The sequence below is a fragment of the Lutzomyia longipalpis genome, chromosome 1, assembly GCF_024334085.1.
Source record: "Lutzomyia longipalpis isolate SR_M1_2022 chromosome 1, ASM2433408v1".
Classification (NCBI taxonomy): domain Eukaryota; kingdom Metazoa; phylum Arthropoda; class Insecta; order Diptera; family Psychodidae; genus Lutzomyia; species Lutzomyia longipalpis.
Genome location: NC_074707.1, coordinates 1,134,829 through 1,146,509, shown reverse-complemented (window position 1 = coordinate 1,146,509; position 11,681 = coordinate 1,134,829). Strand labels below are relative to the sequence as shown.

Here is an 11,681-nt window from a genome sequence, read left to right as displayed (position 1 = left end):
TCAAACCACCCCAAAAGCAATCCCTCCGTGTACATTTTCAAGTGGCGAAAATTCATTTAGCAATTGAGGAAACTTGTTTGTCAATTTCCTTTCAATTCTCTTTTCTCACTTCTGCCTCACTTTGGGGATTTTTTTTTCATTCTTCTTCTTTTTTTTTGTTATGGCCGGACTTTTGGGCATAGGCAGAGTATATATCTACTAAAAAAAAATAAGGGTAGGGGGTATTTTTCCTAGACTTCTCGCCTCCTCTCAATTTTTACAAGGGGGAGAAAATTGATTTCTCTCATAGAAAAAAAAGCTCTGACGAATTCTTTTTGGTATTTTACACTTTTTATCCACAGGGAGCTTTGAATTTTTCATTGCGTTCAAATTAAATATTTACAGTGAAAAAAATACAACAAGTTGAAGATGAGAAAAATGGTTAAATTTTCATTCACATTCCATTGCTTCCTATACGCAATCATTTGGTTTTGCAAAATATTATTTATTTTCCTCACACAAGCTTTCATCGCACGCTTTTTATTGCCGCATGTAAGGGTAATATTTTTCCTCTTTTCCCTCACTATGTACATAAGATCACATTATATAGCAAAAAAATGCTACATACACTTTTCCTCTTGCAGAGACCCATACATTTCTGATGTGTTTTGAAGGGGGGGCAGAGGGTGGGATGAGGGATGAAATACGTGGTTTTATTAAAATGTCGCAAGACTATAAATAGGATATAAAAACACCGCAGTGTTCCTCTGTGAAAATTTTCTATTAAAAATATTATACATACAATAAACTCATTTTTTCTTCCTTTGCCTCTCCTTTGAGCTTTTTCTGCAGAGAGCACAAGAGCGAGAAAGACAATCCTTGAAATAGAGAAAAATTTCCTCTTTTTTTATTTTCTTATCAACTGCGGAATTTGAGGAGGAAATTGAGTTGCGATGTGGGTGGAAGAAAATAATAAAGCAAGAAAAAAAAATGAAAAAGCTCGTCCATCTGCTAAATAAGAAAATTCCTCATTGGTCTTTTAATATTTCGTTAGAAAGGGGATTTTCATAGCCTCCAGGCTCCTTATGCAAGAGTCAACTTTAATATTAGTGTTGACAAACGGTTGAGAAGAGGGTGGGTGGGGGTGGGTTTTGCCAATGTACTTTAATCTGCATTTATATAGCCTTGGATGACTCATTCGCATCACTCTGCGCGGGGAGCGCATGCAAAGTAAACCAAGACGTGGGGGGTGGTGGTGAGTTTCCATGTTGCGAGCTGATAGCGAAATGCACATAAATTTTTCTCAAAAGATACGTGAGGGGCTGCTTATATGGTGATGGATCTGCCACACGGATGGCAAGAGCCAAAGAGCGCACAGAGAGGAAGACAAATAAGCGACAAACAATGCAAATATTGGCATGAATAATTGAGTGTGACATCCAAGACAGAAAAGAGGATGATGGTGAAAAGGGAGGAGGGTGGGGGAGACTAAGAGGATGCGATGGCAGCGGGATGAGAGGCTGTGAAAGTGTGCCAAAATCGCCCAAAATCGATTTGTGGATGAATGTCAATGAAGGAGGATGATGAAAGGCATGCTAATGGCCCATGGAGGGCAACGAAAAGAAAATTGCGGGAAAAGAAAAAGCCTTTCCCTCCCCCCTCTCCATCATCATGGGACAGTGAGGCGTGGGATTTCACGGAGAAAATGAGAAAAGCGAAACCTTTTTCTCGGACCTTTTCCCCATATCAAATTCATTTCCATAATGCTGGATGATTTACTAAAATGGACCCCGGGATAGGCGGATGTTGTGTTTTGCTCTCTCTATAAAAGGGAGAAACTTATGTTGGAAGGAATTTATTTAATTTACACACAGCAGTGTTGGATGCTTGTGTGACGTATAATATTATAATTTAAAAATCAATAGCTAAAGAGACAGAGGAGCTTCTATGTAGCAAAGTTTTATTTTTATCCTACATTGAGCTTTCTTTGTGCCCTAGAAAAGTCTCAATAATTTTATAATAAATATGAATTGTTTGCTTTTTTACTTCTAATAGACATGACTGTGTGGATATAATGTAAACAGAGAAGAATATTTTGAAATAATTAAAAAAATGTCAATATTTCTCCTCTTTTTTCTCTCTAGAAAAAAATATGGAATTTTTGAGCTTTTGTGTTGAAAATTTTCAGATTTTGCAACTTTAGGGGTTGATTTTGATATAAAATCTTTACTTTTCCTTCTTTACAATTCGTCAGTTATAAGATTTTTGGTATACTGGGAAAAATCTTATAAGATTTTTACATTTTATTTCTTTCATTTTTAGATAAAATTTAGTACTTCCTCGGGTTGAATTTACTACTTGCTCGGTTTGAATTTACTGTTTTTCTTAACTACATTTTAAGATTGAATTTAGTACATTTTAGGCTTGGATTTAGTACTTATTCACCCTAAATTTAGTACTTTTTCTGCTTAAATTTAGAACTTTTTCAGTTAGAATTTACTATATTTTTGGCTAGAATTTACTAGGTTTTCGACTAGAAATTAGTACTTTTTTTATTGAATTTAATTCTTAAGATTGAATTTTCAAAAAATACCAAAATATCGCCGAATTATTGGTTTGTCCATTATTTACCAGGATTTCCAACTTAACATTTTTACCATTACATTCAATGGGGATGAATGAGACAGCAAATCAAAATTGTACTGAATTTATGTAAATATCTTAGGTTAAAAATCAATAATAAATTCAAGCCGAAAAAGTACTAAATTCAATAGTAAAAAAAAGTTTTAAATTCTAGCAGTAAACATAGTAAATTGTAGCTGAAAAAATATACTGTGATTACAGAGAAAAAGTACTAAAAACCCTATAAAGTACTAAATTGCATTTGACTTTGTCTAGAATTTAGTACACTTTAAGCTTTTTCTCCTAAGTCTCTACCAATTTAAGACTGAAAACAGAGAAATGTTTGTCTGTTGAATATTTTGATTTCTTTGGCGAATCATCCGAATAATCCAAATATTTTCATTCAGATAAACACCCCTTGACAAATCTAAAATCTTACAAGAACTTTTAAATTGTTAAAAAAAGAAAAGAAAAGATTTTTATCAGAATAAATTCTACGCGATAGAAGCAAATTCTCATTGGAAGTAACAGCTAAAATATTTTATTTTTCTCATACTGTAATTAAGCTAATAAGAAGAAAATATACATAAAAAGGCAGGTAGGTACCTATGTACATAAAAATCACTACCTATACCTCCAAAATTAGCACGATATTTCAGAAACAAGAAAGAAATCAGGATAAAAAACGGTAAGTAAAACTTACGGGCTGTGATTCTTTCTTTGTCAGTGAAATGTGAAATTGACTGAAAATTGAGGATGGGCAAATTTTGAGGAAGGCTTTCTCGCGCACCGAATCACAGCCAACGCGCAGATAATTTGTGAAATGCCTTAATCGTGGGCGTTGGCTGTGATTCGGTACGCGAGAAAGCCTTCCTCAAAATTTGCCCATCCTCAATTTTCAGTCAATTTCACATTTCACTGACAAAGAAAGAATCACAGCCCGTAAGTTTTACTTACCGTTCTTTCGCTTTATACTGTTACATCCATGCTATATTTAATTTTTATCTTTACAGTTTATATATATTTATCTTTGCATTTTTATATGTATATATAATGTATATATCTATGCATTTATATATTTTACTTTACTTTTATATATGTATATATAAAACGCCCCGCTTCGCGGGGCGTTGGTCTTCTGCAAATTAAGATATAACATGTAAACTTTAAAACGCGATATCTCCGGAACGGCTACATAGATTTTCTTCATTTTTGGCATGATAAAGGATATTATAGCCAGCTATAACATATCAAAATTTGAAGCAATTCTATAAAGCGGTGCTCGAGATATTCATCGAAAACTCATCGAAAATTTTGTTTTCGATTTTAGCGCCATTTGCGGTCATTTTTTGAACTTGCAATGTTCCGAGCAGTTGTAGGGCTCATTAATATCTTTCATTTGAGCCCGAGTTGATCAAAATCGGTCAAGCCGTTCTCGAGTTATGGCCGATTTTCGATGAAAAATTGTGGCGACCATATTGGCTAAACGGCTTGGCCGATTTTCGAAAATGAGGTATCGTTGGAAAGGTCTAGATGGCCCCTACAACATATCAAAATTTCAGACTTCTAGCTATAATAGGGACTGAGATATAGCGAAAACAAAATTTAGGGGTTATTCAAAATGGCGGACGAAGGGGTGGGGGGTCGGATTTGACTTCATAATCGGATGTCTTCCATCTGATATATGAACTTTGCCGTTGACCGCAAGTCTCTATCTATAACCGTTCTCTTGTAATTCAGTCTAATACTCCGGCCGGACGGACGGCCGGACGGCCGGCCGGACGGAAAAATTTTTGGCGCATACGTTTTTTGGAATGTGGGGACCCTAATTCGTGCTCATCCCAAGTTTGAGCCCGATCTGACGACTTTGCATTTTTGAGTGTACACAGAAGCTGTGCTTCTTTGAAGAAAGAATCACAGCTAAAAAATCAATTTGGAGTTAATTATTGACATTATAAGTTAGTTTCCATCCAAAAGTTTCCCACGTAAGCAAAACTTTGGGGGAACTTTCATTTCAATTCTAGAAATGAATAATCTTTCCGGAACAGAAACTTTCTTCCTTGATGACGATCTTTCCACGGCAACGGAAGTTTCCTCCCACAATCACAAAATAATCTATTTCCAAACTACAAATTCCTTTCGCATTTAGAAAGACATTTTGGGGAAGGTTGGGGGGCAAAGTTCGAAAACTCTGTCATTGGGAAAATCATCCCCATCGCATGAACCCTTTTGTGATGGTTTTGACCCCCTCCCCCCCCCCCCCACACACCACACACCTTTGCCAATCATAATCAAAATTCGAGGTGAGAGGAAATTCTGCAGAGCTTTTTAGCTGTGACAATGTGACATAGTGGCCACAGAGCACGATAGTCTGCAAGTGATTGAGGGTGTATTTTCCCGAGGAAAATGAAGTGGGTGCCATCGGTAATTGAAAATTTTGCCCCGCTCCCCCCTATGGTATGAGGGTGGAAATGGGGAATAATGCGCGCCCGTCAAGTCCACATGAAAATCAATTATTGTGGAGAAGAAAAAAGGTGAGGAGAACAAATAAAGTTTGATTCAATTAAAAAGTTTTTTTTTTTCATTTTCAAGCACCATTTTTGTACCTTTATCTGCGGTGAGGCGGATGAGGGGGTGGTGTTGACGTCCTTTACTCATCCGTTGGAATGTCATAGAGGCCACATTGCTTGTTGGCAGGTACAGCTTTGTCAATCATTTTAGGATAGGGGAGATTGAGGTTCTCCATGATGTTGACAAACGTATCGATATCCTTTGTAAGGCGTGGATTGTAGTGTCGTTCCTCAAACACCGTTGTCTCCATATTCCCCCTGAAGGAATAGTTGGGTGAGAAAGGGGAGAAAGGATAGAAAGAGGAGAGAGATGGAGAGAACAAGATGAGAAATTCCCATTTATAGCCATCACATCCCTTTGATCATTCACGCGGGATGGCATCCAAACCACCCCACCATCATCAACCTACATGCTATATAACGCTAAAATATTCACCAACCTGTAGTCGTGAGCTGGGAAAAGGCGGAAATTCTCTGGGAGGGTGAAAATATTCTCATGCACAGAATTATAGAGCGTCCGTGGGTTGCCTTCTTGAAAATCCGTCCGACCGCAGCCTCTTATCAGGAGTGTGTCCCCCGTGAAAGCGATTCCCTGTCATGAAGGAAGACCCATCAACATTTTTAGTTTTTCATTTCCATCCAATCCAAAATTGGAGACACTCTCGCCCCATTCCCTCGCACACCAACCACACAGTGAAAGAGTTTTCATTCAACCTTTTAGTCGGAGAGTTTTTCCCCCCTCTGTATAGATTAACTTCCGTATAAAGCCATCGAGTAAGAGGAGTTCTTTCACAAAACCATCCCCATTCACCCCTTCTTCTCTTAACACAGCTTCAGGGTGAATTTTTGAATTGAGCCACCCTGTGAAGAATCCGATCAAAAGTCGGATTTCTCTATCGATTGATGGGGCTTCCGTGAATTCAATTTATCTCTCGCTCCTCCACCCTCTTCCATCCATAAAATTGCATTTTCAATTCAATTGCGGCATATACTACACAGGAATCAATAACTTTGAGGCATAAATTGAATGTTATTTTTAGCCAGGACTTCGCATTTTGCTCTCATACCATTAAAACATTCCCAGTTTATTCAGTGACATATTTCAATTCTTTTTTTTTTTCATCAGCAAATTTAATATGGAATAAGGGATATTGTTTTGTACAATATTAAGGTAATTCTATACGATATTTGATCTTCTTCTTTACTGTATAGATCAATTTTTGTTCAGGTTTTTAAAAGGGAAATTTTTGTAATTAATTTCTAAAGAAAGATTTTTTTTTAAAAAAATCAAAATTTTGATTTTATAAGTTTTCATTGGAATCAAATCTTTTGATCAGAAAATTCTGCTTCTGGTCAGGAAAATGTTCCAATTCGAATAAGAATGTTCCCTTTTGTTAGAAAAATATGACATTCGATCAGGATAGGATAATAAGCTAAAAATCAGGATAATTATTCTGTCCTGATCGAATGTTATAGGGGTAACTGGGGTAAAATGGCGAATCGTAAAATTAAAATTAAAATCTCAAGAATTGATCCAATATTTTGGCTTTTATTTGAAAAACAAATTTTTTGAACCTGAAAGTTACTCTCACCACTCAACTACAAATTCAGTTTTGGCGAAATTCTCTGCAATATTTTTGATCCAAATGCATTTTTAGACACAGTAACTATGGCTAAACACGAATCTAAACTGAATTTTCCGAAAAAATTTTCCGAGTTTTCCCGAAAAACACTGATAGTAAAAAGTACCGCTCGGGGCAAAATGGTGAATTTGGTGTTTTTTTTTTAAATAACTTTTTAAATTTTTGAAAAAATAATTTCCCTTAATTAGTATAACTGTTACATACAATTTAGGATGTTTAATCACTTACTATTACCAATTTTTATAAACTAAAGAAATAAAAAAGACAATTTCATAAATTTAACGTTTTTTTTTATTTTTGGTATTTTTTTAATAAAAAAAAAGTTTTTATTGTTACATAAATCTCTCTATTTCATTTGAATATATAGTGCCTTGCTAAAATAATTTCATTAAATTAAGATTAGCGAACATAAAACGCAATTAACCGTTTTACCCCAGGATTTTTGGAACAGGCAAATTTGGAAGGGTTTGGAAAATGGCCTGAAAAAGCATTTTCCCATTGAGATAGAGAAAAATCGTCTTAGGCAAAGTTGTAGCCCGGAAAATTTCCTATAAGATAGTCGTCATGGGAAATCTCAAATATTTCCACGGAACCCAGGAAAAATTATCTCCCAAAAATTCCCAATAGTTCCCCTATTTTACTGGTCTATATGGCAGATTTTTCTGACAAAATGGATCATTCCTCTTCGAATTGAAACATTCTCCTGATCAAAACGGAATATTCTCTTGATCAAAGGCAGATTCTCCTGACCAAAAGCAAAATTTTTCTGATCAAAAGATGGGACCCTTTTCATTGATCCAATGATGAATTTAAATGATTATTTCAGTGTTTTTAGACTAAAATTCAATGATCGTGTATCCCAGGAAAGATGTCTGGATGCCAACAAAGCTAATTTTCTTTGTTTAACGGGAGAAGAAAAATTATTTCTTGACCAAAAATTTTTAAAAAAAAATAAATTTAAAAATTAGATTTTAAAACGTTATTAACAACAATTTAATTTTTAATAAAAGACCTAATAAATGTCAAACGTTAAAATAATAATGTCTGTCAAGTGTGAGAATAAAAAGGAATGTCAAACGTAAGAAAAAAACTATCAAACTTGGAAGGAAAAATGTTAAAATTACCTAAAAAATACAAATGTTGTAAAAAAATCAAAAATATAGCTCTAATTCGTAAAAAAAAATCAGCTTTTCCCATTTTGGCTTTGCATTGAAAATATAATTTCCTTTGTTTAGTATCGAATAGAAAGAATTAGCCACTGAAAATCCATAAATTGTGACCTATTTTTCGCCCCAAAATAAACATTTTTATTGCATTTATTAAAATGTTCGAAAATTATTTTTTTAATGCAATAAAATATATAAAATTAATAAAATTACTTTCAAAAATATTAATAGTGTGGAATTTCATTAAATTATCTACATTAAAAAACTCATTGAAATTAAATTTAATCAAAAATTATATAAGAGAATCTTTTCGGGAATAAATTGGCTCAAAATAATCATATTGATAAAAACATCAATAACAAATATTTTCCAAAATATGAAAAGTTTTAAATTTTAATCAATATTAGAAATATCAAAAATAATTTATAATTTTCTATTTAAATTCCTTTAAAAAATTAATTATTTAGTACAATGTAAACGTGTGTGTGTGTGTTTTGTGGCATTAAAAATGAAAACATTTTCTTCTTCACATGTCGGACGTTGAGTAATCCTTTCCATTTATTTATTGATGAAATCAATCCAAGAGTCAATCAATAAGTCAGCTATTAGCCCGATAAATCAAATAGAGAACGTAACGAGAAAATTGAATTGACTTCTTAACAAAGAGAGAGGTAGAGAAGAGGATTAAGGAAAAGCAAATAAAATCCTTTAAAGAGATCAAAACAATGAATAATCTTTTAACCTTCCGGCCATTATCTTCCCCAAAACTTCCCCCAAAGAGAATATAAGCTACAGTCTCACCTGTTCTTTAATGATGAACGTCATGCATCCATTGGTGTGTCCAGGTGTGGAGACAGCCTCAATTGAATGCCTCCCAAATTTCACAATGTCCCCATTCTCGAGGTATTCATCGGCCTTTGCTCCACTTGCACGGGAGATGACACTCTTGCACTCAGGCAGGAGCTTCTTCAGGTAGCCCGTCCCCGTAATGTGGTCTGCATGCATGTGGGTATTGAGGGCGTACTTGAGTGTCAAGCCCAGCTCTCGGAGTAGCTTTGAATCTCTCTTGACCTGCTCCAACACCGGATCAATTAGGATGGCTTCCTTTGAGTCAAGATCCGCCAGCATGTACGTGTACGTGCTGCTTTGATGATCAAAGAGCTGCACAGAAAATAAAATTTCATAAAAAAGAAACACCGTCAATTAGCTTATCAAATGACCTTGCCTGTGATTATCGCTAATTGTTGACAAATTATCGTGCAAAATAAATATTGCGAGCTTTTATCTGATTCTGATTTAGATAAAAAAAAATGTATGAAAGTTGACAAGAATGATAAGCAAAATTCGCAAAATGCAATGAAGATGATTAGCCGTGAAAAAATGAAGATAATTTTAATATAATACAGTGATGGTCTTAAAAATAGTACCTGTATTAATTGATTGATTTCATTTATTTGAGTGTCTAAAATTAATCAATTTATGCGGTTAAAAAACTTCTTTAGAAATCTCAATAAAAAATAAAATTTTAAGAGATTTTAATTTTAAGAGAACGTCAAACGTTCGAAAAGAAGTGTCAAATATTCGAATAAACCTCAAACACGTACGTATAATACGTAGAGCGGTGAAAAAAACATCAAAAATTAGAAAAGAAACATTAAAAAAAAATAAAGAAAATGCCAAACATTTGAAACAGAATGTCAAAAAATAAAGAAAAAACATTATAAGCGTAAGAAAATAATCTTTAAAAATTAGAATTGCCAAAAAAAATGTCCAAAAGCTCCCAAATTAAATACAAAAATCAATAATGTGGTTTAACACTATCAATCTTCATATAAACCTCCACTCAAAAAGTATTCTTCTGACCAATTTTTAGAGTCTTTTAAGGGGGGGGGGTCTTTTTTGAGAGCTAGTGAAATTAAATATTTAAATTTTTCTTGGGGTTTGGTGCGTCGCTATCTTGTAATTTTCTTCAAAACACAGAGGTAGATTTTTCTTAGGATCTACCGGATAGATTTTGATGGGGTAAAAAGCAAATGAAAGAGGAAGCATCAACGAACAATGTACCGGAACGAATTTTTGAATTTCCATTCAGAACCTGAGAAAATTGCACAAGAATATTTATCTTCTTTTCTCAGCTTCAAAGTCGAAATTCCAAAATCTGTTCTGGTACATTGTTCATTGATGTCCCCTCTTTCATTTGCTTTTATCTAATCAAAATCCATCAAGTAGATCCTGGGAAAAACCTACCTTTGTGTTTATAAAAGCCCCAAAAATTACAACATTAAAAATGTGTAAATCTAACAATTTTCCCAAGAGACCTCCCTTAAACGTAAAAAAAAATAATCTTTAAAAGTTAGAATTGCTCAAAAAAATGCCAAAAGCTTCAAGACTTAATGCAAGACCCGTTAATGTAGTTTAGTAATATAAATCCTCATTAGGCTTCCACACTAAAAATGTTCTTTTGATCAATTTTTAGAATCTTTTAAGTATAAAGGTAAATCTAAAGAACTCTTGAATGGATTATTAGATTAAATATTTAATTAAGTTTATTAATGTTCTAATGGGAATGTTTAAAAATCAATTAATTTAGCTATTTTGTAGAACAAAAAAGAACTATTAAATGAATAGTCAATTTTTACGACCACCACTGTGGCGTGGGAAAATTTCACAATTCGAATACTCACAAAAAACACAGAAAAAAATACTAAAAAAAATTCTCAATCATTGCAAAAGAACCTACGTACTTTCCAATTAACATTCCTCCGTGAAATCATAGAAAATTCTCTTGAAATAATTTTGAAATTTGCCCCCAGAAGGGCTTCCCAAAGTCAAACAAATTAATCAAATTGAAATTTTCTCTCAGAGCTATAAATTAATATATTTTTAGATAGGGGAGAGCGGGGTTAAAAAAGTCACTTAAGGGTTTAGAAAAAGCTAAAAATATTATATTTCCCAAACAGATAAAGCGAAATGTATAGCTCATTTCTTTAGGATATTCTTTGCCCTACAACTCTTTATCAGATCATTTTGTTCTATCTAGCTAGTAAGATATTTTAAGCTTTTTCCAAACCCTTAAGTGACTTTATTAGCCCCGCCCTCCCCTAATCAGAGATGATTAAAAATTCACCTGCTGATAATGTGGGGGAAGAAGGTGTTGTTTCGTACTCACCTGACGAAAGAGAAAATCCTCCGTGAAGGTAATCCGTGAATTCATGGTGGATGCTCTCCGGATGAGTTGTTCCGTTGAAATGCTGGCAAACAGAAGATTATTCTTCCCTGAGGCGTTTACCGCGATTGAGCGGATTAACTTTATCAACATTTTGTGTGGCTTTTGCGATGAGCTTTTATCTAGGTATGAGGTTGTACCAACTACTAACTAATTGTGCTGTGTTAGTGCGACGGATGTGGTGAATGACAGTGCCTGGGACGGCTGGAAAAGTGCCTGGAAGTGGTCAGAAGAGGCTGAAGAAATAGAGTTTAGCTCAATGGCAACACCGCAAAATGATGCAATGTTGTGAAAATCAATGAATGATTGGACACAGTCCAGAGTGTGCAGGTGCAGACTCACCTGTTGTCTCCTTGAGAATGTCCAGCAAAACAGCCCGATCACGCAAGTCACCGTCTCACTGTCACTTTCTACACTGATAAAAAAAATCCAACCAAAACTACACTGTAAAAAAAAATTCCCAAAAAAAGAAAAA

At 34.3% G+C, this 11,681-nt stretch overlaps 1 protein-coding gene across 2 annotated transcripts; it reads right to left on the bottom strand.

Annotated features, from left to right (window-relative positions):
* Positions 1-5,159: 5,159 nt before the first annotated feature.
* Positions 5,160-11,681, bottom strand: LOC129786376 (persulfide dioxygenase ETHE1, mitochondrial). 2 transcript variants are annotated; one of them, XM_055821355.1, is made up of 5 exons: positions 11,549-11,681; positions 11,150-11,422; positions 8,782-9,141; positions 5,612-5,763; positions 5,160-5,429 (listed from the first exon to the last, which is right to left on the bottom strand). In XM_055821355.1, the coding sequence occupies exons 2-5, from the start codon at positions 11,297-11,299 to the stop codon at positions 5,252-5,254; spliced, it is 840 nt and encodes a 279-aa protein (XP_055677330.1). In that variant the 5' UTR covers positions 11,300-11,422; positions 11,549-11,681; the 3' UTR covers positions 5,160-5,251. The 2 variants fall into 2 exon arrangements, with proteins under 2 accessions (XP_055677330.1, XP_055677331.1); XM_055821356.1 differs by having other exon boundaries at positions 11,150-11,442; positions 11,549-11,623.